Raw genomic sequence first — 20,140 nt, forward strand, 5'->3', positions numbered from 1 at the left:
TAATTGACAGGTGGATGTAATTTATCGCCTTTTCTGTGTAGTTAAGAGATGAAATTTTATTTTTCCTAGAAATTAAATTTGGGTTTATTTCTTAATGTCTGATAAGAAATTGATTTATTGTGTGATCAAAACTCTCTAAACCTTCCCCATATAGTTTTAATTCGTTGAAGTTTTTAAAAATAAAAGCGACTATAGTTTCGGCGTACTGCCATCATCAGGCGATGTGAAATTTAATAGGAAAATGGTAGGTTACAAACGTTGAAGACGAATAAGACGAACATGTTGTTTTTAATTATTAACTGGCCGAAGCCAAGTGAAAAAACCTGAAGGGTGGTTAAACCGGAAAGGTTGTCCTAAGTTTCAAAACGAATTATATCAAGCCTTGTAATTAAGACAACCAACCGGAGGATTGAATTATTATTACATTAAAAGTTGAAAGTTGAATTTAACACATTTCAAAAGAACCGGGGGAAAAAATAAACTTATAAAAATTTTGAAAACTATTGAGATGACTACATATTTAAATTATTTAAGTAAGTTTAAATTCGAGATCATGCAGATGGCATGTCTAGAAATGATTGACAATCCGGTATACCGGATAAAAACTATATGGGGAAGGTTTAGAGAGTTTTGATCACACAATATATTTCAACCCCCATTTCGAGGAACGATGGATCCAACCCCCCAAAAAAAAAAAAGAAATTGATTTATAAAAATTAATCTACCTTAATTTTTCTTGGGCTACTAACGTACGTTGAGGGGATAGTCTTTGTTGTCAACTGTGTATTATTGGTTGTTGTAATTTTGATTTTCGGAAGAAGGGTTATCGCTTTAAATAGGACGTTAAGAGGAAAAGCATCGCTTTTAGCTTTTAGAACTGCGTTTCATAGAAGTTTTAAACCGCTTTTGGCCAAGTTCAGCACTGAACTACGTTCCGTTGAACGCAGAATTACGTTTCGTTGAAGTTTTAAATCAGCTTTTAGCCAGAGTTTACGCCGTACTACGTTTCGTCACTCAACGGTTTCGTTGATTTACGACTAGTTACTCGTTTGAAGCCATAACCAGCATTGATAGTTTTCGTTAGAGTTTGAAGATTGAAGAAGTTTCGTTTGTGCAGCCGGAAGCCTACTTCGCGACTAGTTTTTGTTCTACGTTTTGAAGTCATGACCATCAAAGGTGCTGCAAGGAGAGGTTAGTACTCGGATGGATGATCGCGTGCGGTTGTATCTCTTTTTCAGTGCACTTCACTTTTAAAAAAATGCAATCTGTCTGTCTGTCTATGTGTCTGTTTGCTATTGTCTGAATCACAAAGGGTACGGAACTACACCACTTACAGACTTACAGGAATTGGTGTCATTCCATCAGTTATTTCATTTGTTTATTCTCGTTAAGGTATAACATGTCCATAAGGGCTATTAAAATCGAAAAAACGTCAAAAAAAACGCAAAAATCGTACATTTTTAGAAAAAGTTGGCCAGTTGCGATGAAATTGTACAGGCGTATTTTTTATCAAATTTGTAGATTCGAGTTCGTGAATTGACAAAGCACGCCAACAAATAAGGAAGGCCCTTTTGGCAACTTCGTTAGTTGTAAACCGAATTGAATGAAATTCAAATTGGGATTAGCTATCCATATAAGACGCTATTGAAATTTGGGTCCAATCGAATCAAAATTCACAGTGCCCTTTAGGCATCTCCTAGGACGCGCGAAAGCCTACTTGGGGTTCCGGAAATTAGAATGTCATTCGATTAGTCACATAGAGTGTTACCGAATCACATCGGGTCCGCACGTGTAGGATACTCCGGATGCTACTTGGCGAACCGTATCTGAGACATGCGCACAGGGTGTCATTCAATATGTCTGGACGAGAGCTACCGAACGACATGTAGTGCGCATGTCTACGATGCGCGGTAGTTTACTTGGAGTTCCGGAAATCCGAGACATGCGCACGTGGTGCCATTCGATCTGTATCGACGAGGGCTATAGAATGACATCCAGTGCGCATGTCTAGGAGACCCCGTATGCTACTGGGTGAGCCGTACAATCGTACATCTTAGACAATACGTTCATGGACATCGTTGGGTTAGGCTCGCTAAGAGGTATCGAATAACATCGTTTCCGCACGGGCACGTTTTAGATATGAACCGAAGAACGGTCATCTTCTACGGGTACAAGAAATCCACCTACACCTAATCGGTCGAGCCGAAAGGGATTTTTTGAATCGAATGAAACTTTTTAGTGCACTTTCACTTTCAAATTTAAAAAGTGCACTTTTGCGATCTTTCTGTCTGTTTGAGTCGGAAAGGCTCCGGAACTACACCACTTACAAACTTGGTATTGGCGTCATTCGATCAGAAATTAAAAATTATTCATGTTTGTATTCTCGTTAAGGCATGAAATGTCCATAAGGGCTATTAAAATTGAAAAAACAAATTTGAAAGTGCACTCTTCGTCTCTTACTCACAAGCGGCTTAACGATTTTTTTAACTTTTGCTAAAAAAAAAAGAATTAATTTAGTGTTGCCAAACTTTGACATTTTTTTTCTGTTTTTTTTTGTAATAAAACCATACACAATTTTTATAGGTTGTACACAGAAAAATAAGGTCTTTCGAATAACAAAAAATTTTAGGTTGCCATTTGAAAAAAAAAGTTGGCAGCGCTCCAAAATTTTTTTTCAAAATTCGGCTCGTTATTTTTCGTTTCAGTATGCCTAATAAACTTAACATATCCAGAATTTGAACTAAATCCGTCGAGCGAGCTATTATGTACTTACCTCGAAAACGTACGCACGTATGAAAAGTTGCTGAAAATGATCTAAAACGTCATTTGATGAAATTTTAACATGTCCAAAAAACGCTATACCCAATGAAACCACAACGAAAAAGCTTAAACTGGAGGACTAGTAGTGGTACAGACGAAACGACGGATGGACAATAGCGTTTATTTTCCATTTGGAAATTGCGCTAAAAATCAGTGGCGTACGTAGAAATTTATTCTGGGGGGGATTAAACAAGTTCGTGGCACATACAGTCACCCAGTGCGTACTAGAAGGGGGAGGGGGGGGGGGTAAGAAATAGAAATTGGGTTGCAGGTTGCTGATGCTGGTAGTTTATGCTGGTTATTTATCTATTTATTATTGTACAGGCGAAAAAGATTAGATTAGAACGGTATTTTATTTCTTACTACTGACAGGCCCCTTTATTGCTTTTGCTTTAATTAGTCAACGAAAACTTTGAATAATAGGTATATTTATGGGCACAAAACCAATTTCGACAAAAAATTCAAAGGGCTGTAACTTTTGATCTAGTAGTCCGAATTCCGATCTTGGAAGTTGGAACTGTTTGAAATTATGGATTCTACAGGCCACATTCTATAAGAAAATATTTTTTTCCGGTCGATCTGAGACAATTTTTTTTTCGGGGCAAAAAAAGGCAGTGTATAACCTTCCTTTTTTACCAAAAATCGACTGCACCAAAATTTCTCGGGAAAAAACTTTTTCTTATTAATTTGTGTGCGTAGAATCCAAAACGATTCGTACTTTTTCGATTAGACGCCTCAATCAAAAGGTATGGGCAAAAAAATTCCTGTTTTTAAAATTTAAAATTCTTATTTTCGTCATTTTGTGAAAGGCAGGACCCAGGTACCTCACCTCAGTAGCAGTACTAAGTACCTGATACCTATTTGTTATTTTGGGCATCAATGTAGCGAATTGCCGATCGATGCCGAATAGCCAAATCGTTGACTGCCAACGCTGATCACTCACTGAATAGTGAATACTGAATACTACAGAATATTTAGATTTTAGTGACTTTAGACTTTAACCAAAACCAAAATTGCTCTCTATATATACCTATATATTATTGCCTTTATTTTAAAGTGGGCGGAGCGGATAGCGGAGTATTACCTAAATACCTAATAGCTATGATGATAACTCAATTCTTCTGGGGGGGGGGATATATCCCCTTCATCCCCCCCCCCCGTAAATACGCCACTGCTAAAAAGTAACGGGTAGTACACGTTACAACTTACACTGGCGTAATTGAATGAAAATTGCCTTCACGGCCTCCTAAAGCTTACGTACTTGGTATAACCTGCTCAAAAATTGCTAAATTTCCTAAAAGAAACCTGTATAGATCTTAATCTATTTACCTAATAAACAATGCGGTGCGGTGGGGTATTCTCACGAGAACGCTATAAAATTAACCCCCTAGATTTTAATTTAAAATTTAAATTTAAATTCCAATAGGTACCTATTATGTATTATACAAACGCTGATTTTTTTATTGTATCTAAAGCATAAATAATTAAACAATTACCAACAAACGGAAGTAGTTAAGCTTTATTTGAGTTGAGGGTGTAATTACTTTTCATTCATTCATGCACTTGTTTTAAGTATGGAGGGGGCGTTCGCAACACTCGCCCACTGTACTCTTTTAAACGTCAGTCAAGTTGTAACTTTATGGGAGTGTGTTTGTCGTTGTAACTTTTGTTTTGCGTTTATACGTTTTTAGTTTCGCGGTATCGTTTAATTGTATGACTGCACTAATAAATTGTTTTACCTAATTTGTCATATTTTTTTGCAACTGTTGACGGAGTGAATACGTTTAAGTATCGTTATGTTCCAATTAAAATAAATTAAAGATGCACACGTTGTATTTGCAAGTACTGATTGTTTTGTACAGTGTTCAAAATTTTGTTTCATTTGCGTCTGAACTTTTGGATGTTGAGGTGGAACAATACTGTATTAGACGATGCTCTTTGCAGGTATGTTAACATTAGCTATAACAAAATTGTGCGTTTAGTATATCCAATATTTGAAGACTATAGTTCCATTTAATATCCTCGCACTTTATGTATTGCCGCCTAGGTGCGCAATTTCCCAGATAATTTTCTGAATATATAAGTACTTATTATAGCATAGCAGAGGTGCGCTATATCACTTTCCCGCGCAGATCGTCTCAAAATATGCGATTTGTATGACTCGCAAAAAATATTGACATGATAACCTCTTTTTAAGTTTATCGATGTTGTTTAGATCGTGTGTACTTATAATTAATGTTTCTTCACGAGGCCACAGCCTTTAGGCAAAAGGCAACCAGTTTTTTTGAACGTTGGGCCTCTGTTCGAACCGATTTACCTAAACGTTAGTTGAATCAAAGTACCATATTATTAGGCATCCCCACGGCAACAGGTGGGAATACCTTTCGGTGCCTGTAAAAAGCTGACCGGGCCAATATAGGTACAATTTTAAACCAAAAATCTTTCGGGAGAGACTTGAGTCCCTAAACCCCCCTTTTGTACTCCCCTCCTGGGAATAGGTTCATGCCAAATCCCGAATACGTCAGAATAGAGCAATTTCACTGAATTTTTTGTCATTTAAAATTGAAATAAAATTGCTGTTAGTAATAAGAGGTACCGAGATAGGTACGTATAATAGAGCAGCAATAAATTGTGGGGTTTTTCAAGTGACGTCATTTTTAGGTACTATCATCACAGATTTAAACACTCCTATCATTATCATTCAATGGTGCTATGCTTCATTTCAGTCACTCGGAGATTGTTTGTCTTGGAAAATTGGAAGTACCTAGGTACTTATGATTTTTTGCAAATGTAACTGTAACTATACACAATGTGTAGGCATATCAAGCTTAAGTCGTTATCTTGTACTTGTGCCTAGCAATGAGGGCCTCAAAAGTGCTTTACCTGGGAAAAAATACAGGAGTTTTGAAACTTGGCAGTCAATTAGGTACATATATTTAACCTCTGTTACGTGTATGATTTGCGACCTCGGCAAGCCGCCGCTAGCGCCACCATATTGAAAAAATGGCGCCTAAAATCAGTTTTTTCATGATATCTATTTTTCGGTACCTTCTAGACCAAAAATGGCTATTACAAAAATTGTAGCTAAGAACATTCTCTCTTTTGTCTGAGGTTTTTTTCTGGGATCAATATTTCCTGAGTTGCGTTGATATAAATAAGGGTGATTTTAGTAATCCACATTTTAATGTTTTAAACAATTATTTTTGTCTTCGTCGCAATACTCTGGATGGACCAGGTTCGCTTAGGTTCATACTGGTTTTGTTCGTGTTTTTTCTACATCTGATTCATCTTGTCCGGAATCTTCGTCTCTCTATATCATCAAACGTCGGCAATAAAATGATATCATCTGGATCTTCGTCATCCGAGTCGTTTAAAATTTCCGCCATATTTTTGCAAGAATTTCCCGTGCAGTACATGCAAATTATGGAACAATTCAAACCCGCCTTTCTGCAGCCGCATGCTGAGACGCATCCTTTTTTACACTTGCATGAAATGAATTTCAGAAGTACTTCTGGAGCAGGCTCTTTAGTTGTTTTAAAAGGAGTAAGTCCGACATTACTCCTTTTCCATCCCCAGAATTGAAAAATAATAAAGCGATACAACGAAATATCGAAGGATCCTCAGTATTACAATCACTTTTGACGACAATTTATTTTAATTTTACAAAATACATTTTCTAGTTAACAAAAATGCATCAAATTCATGCCTTGGGCATTTTTTCCCAACGATCTTGGCGCATAAATAACGATTTGGACATGTTTTGATCAAAATCCACGTGGTCGCCAAAAATGCATCAAATTCATTCGCAAATTCATGTCTTGGGCATTGAGATAATGCCCCTAGTCGTTTTCCCAACGATCTTGGTGCTTAAATAACGATTTTGACATGTTTTGATCAAAATCCATGTGGTCGCCAAAAAATAGATCAAATTCATGTTTTGGTCATTGATATAATGCTCTGGTCTTTTTCTCAACCATCTTGGTGCATAAATAACGATTTTGAAATATTTCGATCAAAATCCATGTGGCCTCAGAAAAATAATTTAACATTTTTGAATCACACACATGCGGTTATCAAACGTGTACGTTATCAACTCTTTCAGCATCAAGATAATGCGTTTGCAAGCTTTTACAACTCTAAATTCATGTGTACAAAATAATTTTGGGTACATTTTGCTCTAAAACTTTTGACCTAGAGTACAGAGAAGAGTTATATTGAATTGTTACAGTTCTAAGAGTCATAGGGAATAATCTAGCGAAAGTCCGAACTCGATACATGACCTAGGGAATGAAATATGTTGATTTCTATTATATTGAGTTCGCAGTTTTTCCTGTTCCCGATTCACTCCAAGTCCTATAACTTTTGTTCCTGTTGAACCAGCTTCCTGAAAATCAATAGCGTCCGTTCTTAATGTCCAACGTACCCGTACACCAAATCTCAACACAATCAGCCACTTTTAAAAAGAGTTAGAGCGCACACGGACGGACGACAATACAAAACTATAAAGGATCTGAGGATCCTTAATAAATGAAGATATAAGCAGACGCAGAATTTTTCAAGCTACAAGAAACCTATTTACAACTTTGCTGTAAATCAATTAGGGGAGAAAATATTTCGATATAAAGAAATTAGCATTGAAATCCTTATGGTGCGTAAACCGATTCTACACCCTGTACACCTCAATAAATGTTTATATTTTTGGTTGCTATTTTTGGCAGCTGTATTTAACTCCAGTCTTTTTCCCTCCTTAATGTCACGCAGCGCGTAAATGACCTCTTACACTGCAACTTTTTCACTAAAGGACATAGGAATTAATTTCTACCAACCATAGCCCTCCTCCTCGACCTCTTATCGGGATCGGGTATATTCCCTTATACCTCAAGAACGGATTGTCGGAAGAGGGTACTCACAAAGGGCGATTGAGACGTCTGCCAGAAATATATCCATTGGTGATGTCAAAACAAAAGCTATTTCGGTTAAAAAAAATGCGCTTTATCTGCACAAGAGTTGTGCACAATTTATACTTGTTTTCAATCGGATCGTTATAATAGCTTACTACAGGGGGCACCCACTTGCTGTATTGACGCGATTGAGAACATCCTTATTGCTAATTTTTAGGATATTACATTAAACATTAAATATTTTAGAATACAATATTTCAACGCCCTAATGTTTACCAATCTTGTATCAGGAAAATATTACGTTCGAGACGGCGTGCTCCTCATACACATGGCATTGATTAGCAAATTTTTGAGAAAATTTCCTGACGTGTTTTTCTCCTTCTTTTCCCCTTTTAGCGCATTCGCAACGAATATGGGTACGCTATTGCAACCCTCGTTGCAACTCGAGTATGCAACCACTTTCTTTATCCGTCCGCCCGAAGCCGTAACTACTCCTACAGTTTTCATTATATTTAGTTCGTTCTTTTTGAAGTCAGTAGCTTATAGCTCTGGCACCCGAGCCCAGAAAAATGAATGTGCGCATGCGCAAACTGCGCAATGCCAACTTCTTATGTATGGAGATATTTCTTTGAAATTTTAACCATAGATTCCTCTAGTAAAGAAAAACATTGCGCACATAGCTATGGCCTTCTGGGAAATACTGATGAATGCATGGAACATGCGCTGAAATACTCGCATTAGAGCAAAAACCTTTTTACTCGTGTATATTTTTCATTAGATAAACCTATTCATTGTTTAAGGTTTGTTTCTGCTTTACTCTGCCTTTCAATTTCAATTTCCATTGTGTTCTCTTTCATTGTTGTACATCATTGTTCTGTAAACTGTTCGGAACGTATTTAATGATTTCCCTTTCTTGTTTCCTTTCCTCCGACTCATAGTGAATTTCTGTAAGTAGGTAGTCGTAATCGGATTTGTTTAGGATGATTTTCATTATTGTGGTTTTGATGGATTTTCTGTTTCTGTTGTTCTTTTAGTTTAAATATCGGTTTAAATGCTCTCTAACTTGTCCCTATATGTATAATCATTATCAACCTACCTACACTAGTGAAACTAAAACTACTGGGTAAAATATATACAATGTGAAACAAAATTTAAAAAACAAAAATTCTGCATTCACGTTCCGTGCCACAGTATGGGCTCTGTTACTCCATTGAATGTGCAGCGTGCTGTATGCAAAAACTTTAAGCAGGCCTTCCACGTGCAGTCATTTCATCGAACTTTGAATTAACGCCATGTCTTCGAACTTGGAACAGAATGTTGAAACACCACTTCCACGTCCGCACATGGTTCGTACAAACTTGGCGAACAAATACAGGTACAATTGTGCACGCGAAAACAACGAACATGCGTTTTCGGTTCCTCATACTACAATGCGTAAATCTATCTCACTTATGTCTTAACTCTAGGAGCGACAACCACATCCACGCGCGCGCCCACCATCGCTCCGCGCCAAGAATTTAGGATTGGCAAAACTCTTCGCTCCGCACCAAGAACGATGCAAACTTTGCGCGGTGACCCCTTCCACGTTGGAACTTGGTCTGTTTGCAGGAGTGTACACTCCAAGTTCGATGAAATGCATGCACGTGGAAGGCCTGCTTAAGACAAGAAACATGACTCGTCTGAAACTAGCAATAAAAGTATTCGCCCAATAGTTATGTGTAAAGTATAAATAAATAAAATAAATAAATAAATAATAAGTAAAGTCGGCATTAACGATACAGTTTATGTTTATGTTTATGTACTCTTATATCTCAATATCGATCCTGTTATATTTGATCTGGGTGCAGACCAATCTCGTTTATATTATGAATGGGCGAAAGCGTATATTATGTGAGGACAATAATCTTATGTTCTATCGATTGGTGTTTCGTGTGACGTACAAAATTGCTAATAAAAAAACGTGTTAGTATTGTTTCGATATATAAACCTAGCCTATCCAATCAGTTAAAAAAATTAATTAACCTCATGTAGATGCGGGTTATGTGAAGTTAAAATTAATTTTGGGAATTATCTTCGGGTCAAATTAACCCCTTGGAATAAAGCTATTCAGAAACAGGAGATCATTAATTAAGTGCGCACCAGCACGATTGTGTTGACACAGAAGTTAATTTAAGTGTTGTTTGCCAATTACATGGCAATTGGACATTAAATGCATAAACTGTATGATCCGCTCTTAACTATATATGGAAGCCCTATATTTCTTAAATCGTTATATGGCATTGAATTCTGATGTCTTACTCCATATGCATAAACCGAGGCATAAACATAAAAGAACGTGGCAATTGTTTACAAGTATTTACTAGGTACGTGTTTTGTGTTTTTTTAAGTAGGTTTAGAAACGTGTTACTTTGAAATCGATTGGAATTGGTAGCGCTTTGATTTGCGAGTAAGAAAATTAGCAGAATTATGTATCTAATGGCTATATGTGCCCATAGGTACATCGTTCGTTCGTTGAAAATAAATTATGGATTATGTTGTGAATGGGACCGTTATTACGACATCACTACCTGTTATTTATTGTCCCATCAAATCCAACAGAACTCCAGTTTTCTTCTCCACAAAATATTTCGCAAAACTGCTAAATGTTACATTGCATTTACTTGAAATAGTATTTTTAACAATTGCAAAATTAAGTAATTGCAATGCCTATTAAGTTTATGGGTAATAATACGTTTAAGATTATTTTGTCACTCTACGTTAAGTATTTCAATTTGAAGACAGTGGCGCCGCTCGATCGTTTGTTAACAACACAAAGCACTCTTAACGACCACTTCAAAGAATTTTTTAAGCAAGTGGACGCTCAAACTCTTCCTAATGCATTCCACTTACGCGCCCTTCTACAGGCATGTAACGGCGATTACAAATTAGAACGCACGCATTTTTCCTTGCTTATCTAACTGTACTACAGTACTACCGAAAGAAAGTAAAAGTATACCTTCAGTTATGTTGATCGTTAATATGCAAACCGGTTAATGAACTCATTTTCATAATAATAAATAAAAATAATAATATAATGATTCTTGGGTAATAATTATGCAAATATACTAGGTGCTTAAATTTATACACTCTGAGATACTATTTGTAGATCAGTTAGTCGTTAAAAATTAATTCATTCATAATTAATCCCGTAATTAATATTATTATTATTACAAATTGTATGGCAATCCATAGCGGTAGTCGGCGACAACCAGGTGGCGGCGGAAGACGGCGAAACGGTGGCGGAAAACGGCTGAACGGACGGGCGGATGGACTCGAGCGCCACCAAGCGAAGATCTCGCGCTTGCGGTAGCCGAGGACTAGTAGGTCGGTCTCGGTAGCCTCAGGGGGGGGGGGGGTACTCTCAATCGCAGAACCCGTAGCTCGTAGCTCCAGGTATCCGGCGCTCGGATCCAGCAAATGGCGGGGGTCACTTCGGTAACTAAAACAAAATTAAAGCCCAACCGTCAAATTTTCTAGCGGACGAAAAACAATTGAGCACGGTCAACGTAGCGGCTTCTATTGAAAACAATTACGAGAAAACGTAGAAAGGAATTTTCCGGCGCAACAACTGTTGTCATTATCTACACTCCGGCATGTCTGCAATACTGATAGCGTATAAACCATGTGGAACACGTTTCTATCCTGGTTTTCGCTTATTATGGAAATCTAAATTGCTTAATAATTAATTAACAGCGCCGAAATATCAAAATATTGACTCCCTTCTTCCCTGGAATGAGAGCATTCGGGGGCTGTAAGAATAATTTAATTTTTCTTACCGGAAGGGTTGGAAAAATCTAATAAAACCCCTTAGTTTTCATAGGCAAGGGTGCCAGTATAGCCCGCTCTCTCACGTGGAGATCTAGTGGAGGCGGACCCAGAAGGGTTTCCATGACGGCTGTGGGGGTTGTTCGCATTGCGCCCGTGGAAGTTGAAGTGCTGTGGTTGTGGAGAGTCTGGCTGTAGTCTACCAGACATTTGCTCTATAACAGAACATGGGTCTAATCACGGCAGTGTACAGCCACAGCGTAACTTTCGGGGATAGTCTCCAAAGTCTAGCAATTGCGCGACGACGTTGCCAGAAAGCCATATTTGCTTTTTCCGCTTTGAGCTGGATATGTTTGCTCCAATTCAGTTTGTTGTCAAGTGTGATGCCGAAAATTGGAGGTGTTTTTGGAACAGCAGGGGAGCTCGAAGACGCCTATCTTTCTTTTTCTTGTGAAGAGAACTTGCTCCGTTTTTGTCGGGTTGATGGACAAGTACTGTTTCCTACACGATTCTTCGGTTACTCTGAGAGCTGATTGCATCAGACTGCATAGAGTAGCTTGAAATTTAACGGTTATTCTTATGGATACATCATGCGCATATTCCAGCATATAGTAACCGCTGTCGTTGAGGCGACAAAGGAGGCCGTTTACAGTTATGTTAAACAGAAGTGGTGATCTACCCCATTTTGGGGGCATCCTCTCACTACTGTGCGTAATGAAGCTTCTATTGTTTCTAAGGTAGTTTTGTCAAATGCCCCTGCTAATGCTATATCTATGAATACTCTCAGTGTGGACTGTTTATATAGTCCAGCGATCTCCAATCCGCTTAACGACACAGTGTAGGGTTGACTTTGTAGATCTTCCTGGAGAGCATGCGTGTCTGTTAGGGTGCAGCGGAAGCTGTATTAGCGCCGTGTCCCTTATGTATCTATCGCACAATTTTTCAAGTATCTAACTAAGCTGATTCGACGATATGCCTTAGGTGTGGAGTAATGACCTCTGCCAGGTTTGTGAATGAAAACAATTTCATCTCTCTCCATTGTTTATGTATGTATATAGGCGCATACAGGTGCCAACTCCTATGCCCCACGCTATACGTATGCCGATAATTTTGCGTTGGATTTTTTTACGAAATACCGTTTGTCACGCTCAGCATTTGTGATACCCATCATTGCAAAACACGTTTTTTCATTGCAATAAACAGTTAATTTTTCTGCCATATGCGTCACAAGGAAAACGTCATTTCACTTGATCGTTAATGAGCATTAGGTAGCATTGTTATTCAAAATTCAAAACGGGATACATTACACCATCATCGCGTTTTTTGGCAGTCAGCTGACGTACTATTACCTCTGACCAGTGGGAAAGTAGGCATCTCTCAGTACCCCAGCGGTCTCTAAGAGGTTGTGGTGAGGCTAGCTGGGTTATAATACCTATGGGATTTTACTTAGGCGAGATGCAGAGGAGATGGATTATGTGGAGCTGTAATATAGCTCTTCCATGCCTCTCTCTGACACTTGCTGACATCCTTCTTATATACATTATTTAGGCCTCCCAGTCGGTTGTAGTTTTGTTCTTCCTTTTGCCTTATTGAACGGTTTGCCCAATTGAGTTTTCTGCTTTTCGAGCGCCCTGCACCACCAAGGATGGTTATAGAGCGTCTTTGGCAGTTCTTTGGATGTCTGGTTATAAGATAATTTTACCAGGACAAATACATAATAAATGCATTTTACACATTTCACATTTTCATTGTTCGGTATCTCTTGAAATTACTTACAATTAATTATACCAGGTATCTTAAAAAGTGAAAGTTGTCATTTTAAATGTGTTAAAATTACGTTCTTCCAGAAATCAATATTTGTTCTTATGTTTGACTATTTATTGTTTATTAGTTATTTGTTGTTCTGTGTATGCTATATACCATTACACTATGTATATATGTACTTACTTTTGTTGTTCGAGTTATGAATTCAGCTGGTAGGTATACAACTTTCCATGCAGCAATATTCCGGCAGAATTAATATTACTATTGTCTTTCATTAATGTTTCGTTTTACATCTTTGGAACTAGGTTCATTTGGGTGCACTAATAATTTTGTAAATTAAATGCTTAATTGGATTATGTTAGCAATCCTGCAAACGACAGTTTTAAAGTTAAACAAAATAAACCGATACAACGAAATATCGAAGGATCCTCAGTATTACAATCACTTTTAACGACAATTTATTTTAATCTTACAAAATACATTTTATAGTTAACAAAAATGCATCAAATTCATGTCTTGGGCTTTGAGATAATGCTCTTGGTTTTTTTCCCAACGATCTTGGTGCATAATAACGATTTTGACATGTTTTGATCAAAATCCATGTGGTCCATAAAAATAGATCAAATTCATGTTTAGATCATTGAGATAATGCTCTTGATCTTTTTCCCAACTATCTTGGTGCATAAATAACGATTTTGACATGTTTTGATCAAAATCCACGTTTTCGCCAAAAATTCATCAAATTCATGTCTTGGGCATTGAGATAATGCGCCTAGTCTTTTTCCCCATGATCTTGGTGCATAAATAACGATTTTGACATGTTTTGATCAAAATCCACGTGGTCGCCAAAAATGCATCAAATTCATGTCTTGGGCATTGAGATAATGCGCTTAGTCTTTTTCCCAACGCTCTTGGTGCATAAATAACGATTTTGACATGTTTTGATCAAAATCCACGTGGTCGCCAAAAATGCATCAAATTCATGTCTTGGGCATTGAGATAATGCGCCTAGTTTTTTCCCAACGATCTTGGTGCATAAATAACGATTTTGACATGTTTTGATCAAAATCCATGTGGTCCATAAGAATAGATCAAATTCATGTTTAGATCATTGAGATAATGCTCTTGATCTTTTTCCCAACGATCTTGGTGCATAAATAACGATTTTGACATGTTTTGATCAAAATCCACGTTTTCGCCAAAAATTCATCAAATTCATGTCTTGGGCATTGAGATAATGCGCCTAGTCTTTTTCCCAATGATCTTGGTGCATAAATAACGATTTTGACATGTTTTGATCAAAATCCACGTGGTCGCCAAAAATGCATCAAATTCATGTCTTGGGCATTGAGATAATGCGCCTAGTCTTTTCCCAACGATCTTGGTGCATAAATAACGATTTTGACATGTTTTGATCAAAATCCACGTGGTCGCCAAAAATGCATCAAATTCATGTCTTGGGCATTGAGATAATGCGCGTAGTCTTTTTCCCAACGATCTTGGTGCATAATTAACGATTTTGACATATTTTGATCAAAATCCATGTGGCCTCAGAAAAATAATTTAACATTTTTGAATCACACACATGCGGTTATCAAACGTGCACGTTATCAACTCTTTCAGCATCAAGATAATGCGTTTGAAAGCTTTTACAACTCTAAATTCATGTGTAAAGAATAATTTTGGGTACATTTTGCTCTAAAACTTTTGACCGAGACCACAGAGAAGAGTTATATTGAATTGTTACACATCTAAGAGGCATAGGGAATAATCTAGCGAAAGTCCGAACTCGATACATGACCTAGGGAATGAAATATGTTAATTTTTATTATATTGAGTTCGCAGTTTTTCCTGTTCCCGATTCACTCGAAGTCGTATAACTTTTGTTCCTGTTGAACCAGCTTCCTGAAAATCAATAGCGTCCGTTCTTAATGTCCAACGTACCCGTATACCAAATTTCAACACAATCGGCCACTTTTAAAAAGAGTTAGAGCGCACACGGACGGACGGACGGACGGACGACAATACAAAACTATAAAGGATCTGAGGATCCTTAATAAAAAGAATCGAACTGGCACAAGTATATTAATCAGTACATTAACAATGCCGTATTATAATTAATACCCATTTAAATAATTTTAAACGTATCGTGTAGCTTCTGTGCTAGTCTAGACAAATTTAATTGAACTAATTAGGTTGTACTAGGAATCGACGCTAATGTCTTTGTTTCACTACTTTGTAGTGCTTTTATAAAACATATGTTGCAATGATAATTAACTCACAAGAAACTTACGACTGTGTAATAATAGGTATCATACAAATGAGAGTTCTAACAACTAACGAGAAACTTTGTATTAAATTATTACGAATTATTGCGAATGAGATTTGATGATTCCTAAGTAGTGATTTGAACCTCGAACATACCAAATATATAGGTACTTCGTTTCCGTAAATGTAATGCGCGTTTTACTGTTTTTAACACCCAACGATATTACATTAAACATCTGTTCAAAACCATCACCATGGCTCAAAGTAATGACCTGAAGCCCAAACATGAAATTAGCTTCGATTCCGATAGATACAATAGATAGAACGGATTATATTGATCTTTATTTTTTTGCCGTCCATCAGTGTATCTACGTAAAAATGTAAAATAAAAAAGCACCGGCACTGATAAAAAAATTTGGTCACAGGTCTCAAATGTGATGTCCTGAATTCCGTGTATATATATTTGTGCGATTTGCATATTTGGATAGTCCGGTTACTTCATTTGTAAATTGTACCGCCTCCATTTCCTTTTTCATTTAAGAGTATTTTATACACGTGCGCACGTACAATTTTGGAATAAACATGTGAAGTAACCCTGGAAGTAACAGTTTCTTTGTAAAGAAACCGGCTTAATTTTGCGTTACAAAATGGACTACAATTAATTGGCGGGTTTCAGTGAGATTATGCAGGGTGGATCATTAGTCCGTGGGTGGAAGATATTTAAAATTAATTATCGGGGCATGTGGAAGGACTCATAAGACTACTAATATAAAAATATTTTCAACGAAATTGCAATTGTTATACAGGGTGATTTATATCAAAGTTGCATTTTTTTAAATAGAACCTCCTGTATATTATTGCATATTTCGATTTCTTGGCCAATTTTAGTGTGACTATGTATTACACATGATATCTAAAATGAGTCGTTTAGCGGCAATTAGTAATTTCTTCAAAAAGTAGATATCCAGTAATAATAGTAACGATAGTAAACTGTGACAATGATATGATAACACAATGGTGTCATTCATCTATCGTATACTTAGAAAATCAAGGAAAGCATATTACCTTCCTATGGGTTCCCAGTCATATGGGCATACAGGGTACGTAATGAGGAAGCTGACAAGGTAGCCCTGGAAGCAACCAAACAGAATGCGATCGATGTACCTACCTAAAATAAAACACAAAGATTTAAAAAATAAATATAATCGTGTAACTGTTTCCAAATGGCAAGATGATTGGGATATGTGTAATACTCACCTTAAAATCATCAAACCTTATACATACCTAAATGGGATAATCCTGGACTCACTAGAACAGACAGACATAACAAAATTAATTAGAGTTAGAATAGGCCATACTTCGGTAACGCATACTTACCTACTGAAGGGAGAACCAGTTCCTATATGTGCCAGATGTCGACACGAATTAACGGCAGTACACTTCATTTTAGAATGTGGCCATTTAGAACTTATAAGAAGCAATTACAACATTAGTGATAATTATCGAGATAATTTTATTAGTATGTCGCGTATAAATAACCTACTATCGTACTTGAAGGTAATAGACATTTAGGTACAAATAGCACCTAAATTAGCAACAAGAGCTAATGACCATAGCTGTCGAAGCCCAATAAAAAAAAACAATTGAATATTGTAGTTATCATAAAAGATAAGCAAATATACAAACATAAAAAGAAGACCGTGACTCTGCAATGTTACCAATCATGAAATGTGTTAACATAAGCCGAACGGTCAAAGTTAAAATTTTTTGTTTTAAATAAATCACTACGTCAATTTTTAAAATTTCAAGCAAAGGTAGCTTGTTTTGACCTTTTTAAATGGAATTACCAAGATTTTGTAATTGAATCAAATGTAGGATTTGATTACCTTTTTGATATATTATACACCGACATGTCGGTATTTACCTTTTACAAATTTTTTGTAATTCAACAATTTCCAATAATTTACAGTGTTTTTCGATTTTCAAAGCCTCTCTAGGTCGTTAAAAATTAGACACACCAGTTCAAATTATAAAGCATGTGTCGCACCTCATTTTGCTGCAAACATTAAAGAATGACCTTCTACATCTGCGATATACAATTTTTGCTGGAATTCTAGTTTTTGAAAAAACGACTCATTTTAGATATCATATGGGAATCGAAATATGCAATAATATACAGGGGGTTCTATTAAAAAATGCAACTTTGATATAAATCGCCCTGTGTAACTATTGCATATTGCGTTGAAAATATTTTTAGGTTGTAGCTTTAAGATTTCTTCATTATGGCCCGACAATGAATTTTAAATAACCCGTACAATCTGCCACATATCCACTAATGGCCCATCCTATATATCTACATTCTACAGTATTGTTATGCAGGTGTGTACATGAACATGAGACGAGATACAATTCGGAAGAATTCCTTCCGTACCTTTAAACTAAACGATACTGACTGTACAATGACAAAAGTTGTTTAGTATGTCCATATCCCAATGCTGTAGGTATAGATACATACTCGTGTAAATAACATGGGAAAATTTGAAAATGTGTCTTATTTCACGCAGTAAATTAAGGCAATGTTACTAAATTTAAAACAATAATTGAACGGAAGTCACATTTAAATCAACTTTTTTGTTTTTAAATTAATTGAAAAAAATAAAAATTGTAAATTTACAATTTTATTCTACACAAACAACAATTCACCCCTTTACCATTAAATTGGAGAATGCGATACCGTATTCAATTAAAAAAAAGTGCCCTGATGATACCCGGGACTAAGTTGTTTCTTCTTCGTAAAGTGTAATTTTTAAAGTTTTCAAGTATTCTTCCGGTTAATAATTATTAGGTATATTAAATGAACCATTTTTGGCAATGGACACCGTTAATTTCGTGAAGTTTCCTGTGAATTTTCGAAGACTTTTTCAATTTTCTGTACCACATTGAGTCTTTAAAACATTTTCATGTAAAACTGATACTTATTGAGCCAAGATTACGGAAACGTCCTTGTTTTAAAGCATATTTGGATCTCATATCTCAATCTCATGAAACCCCATCAGAGTTTTTTTCCAATATTTTGCAGTGCGTAAAGGTAAATAATAATAATAATGAATTTGTTGTCTAACAGCAACTGCCAATTTTCGGGTGATACTCGTACGCGGGGATTAAGGATTACACTCGGGATTACAATTTTTATACCGGGTGGTGCTTGGCGCGACGCAGCATAAGGATTTCAATGGTAATTTCTTTATAGTCAATTACTAGCCCCCCTCATTATTTTAGAGCAAAAGTCCAAATACGTTTTTTTTAGAGAAAAAAATACTGTATCTGTTCATACTTTTAGTTATAATTTTCCGTTTTTCAAAACCGTACCTTTACCTAATTCGAACTAAGTTATGTATATGACTCATCTCATGAAAGGTTTTATCATGGAGTACGTGATATTGAAACCAAAAAGGTCTTGATTTTCAATTATTGATTAGGTATGTGGTATTAAAACATGCTCATGTAGACCGCCTTTTGGTATAATATGTCATGAGTTAAATGGAATTTTAAAAGATCACTCAGGACATTGAATTGAAATAGATGATGTGTAGCTATCCGTTTTGTAAAATTCTCGTTTTCCCCTCTGACCGCCGCCCACGCATACAATTCGATTACCTACAGTTTCCACTGACCTATTTTAAATAGAGGTCAGTGCATATTTCTCAGAAAAAGCCTAAAAACAACATGGCAGATATAGATACATTGTATTACATAAAGCCCGAGAAGCCATGGCCTTTTCATTAATCGTTAAATTAAATCATTTTCTTTCGAAGGTGAAGTGTGATCTGTATCTAAAAACGCGCCTGATGTATTCCCTTTTAGTATCATTGTCACATTAGATGCCACAAAACATAATCTGTTAGTGATTTGCTTGATATATGAGGAGGGAAAAAATATCTGTTTTACGTCATGTAGTTTTCAAGTGTTCTACTCTAGTAGCTGCGGCGTGTGATTTAGATGTGAAAAACTAACCAGAACATGGTGTCGTCTACAGCTTAATTTACAAAAAAAAAACTACTTATGTGTCTTTAATTATGGTTTTTGTGTGGTAATCTTTCAACAATCGTAAGACAAAACAGGCGGCGATAAAATTTTTTGTGTAGGTAGACATTGTATACACTGTTCTTTCATTATAAATTTACGGCCTCTTTTACTTTCCGACCATATTTACGAACCTATAAATTCAATGATTTTATGATTGCCTCGTCAATTCCATAAATTTTACTTCAGTCATTGAAGATAAAATACGGCGATCCCATATAATTTTGAGTAAAGCCTATTAAAATACTGTTATTTTTAGCATTTCCTGGAATATGAACTATGATATATTCCACGGTGCCTTTGTGTATTTAATTCACATTTTCAAGACTAAATAACGGTTTTCCTTGTTTTATTTCAATTTTTTTTTAAATTTTGATAACTATGTATTTTTCTAATTTAAAAAAAATAATTAATTTATTGGTGCAAAAAAATATTTACTCGTATATTCTATTTGAAAAAAACGAACTTTGGTGCTGTATATCTCAAAAACTAAGCAGGTC

The 20,140-nt window shown here is 36.2% G+C and overlaps 1 protein-coding gene across 3 annotated transcripts in view; it reads left to right on the forward strand.

Annotated features, from left to right (window-relative positions):
* The first annotated feature begins 4,445 nt into the window (after window positions 1-4,445).
* Window positions 4,446-20,140, forward strand: part of LOC116163395 (proto-oncogene tyrosine-protein kinase ROS) — a 106,079-nt gene continuing 90,384 nt past the window's right edge. For all 3 annotated transcript variants that reach the window (XM_031477289.1, XM_031477290.1, XM_031477291.1), the window contains exon 1: window positions 4,446-4,764. In XM_031477289.1, the coding sequence (XP_031333149.1) occupies window positions 4,642-4,764 (123 nt within the window). In that variant the 5' untranslated portion in view covers window positions 4,446-4,641. The remainder of the gene's footprint in view (window positions 4,765-20,140) is intronic.

The sequence above is a fragment of the Photinus pyralis genome, unplaced genomic scaffold (genome assembly GCF_008802855.1).
Source record: "Photinus pyralis isolate 1611_PpyrPB1 unplaced genomic scaffold, Ppyr1.3 Ppyr1.4_LG2, whole genome shotgun sequence".
NCBI lineage: Eukaryota > Metazoa > Arthropoda > Insecta > Coleoptera > Lampyridae > Photinus > Photinus pyralis.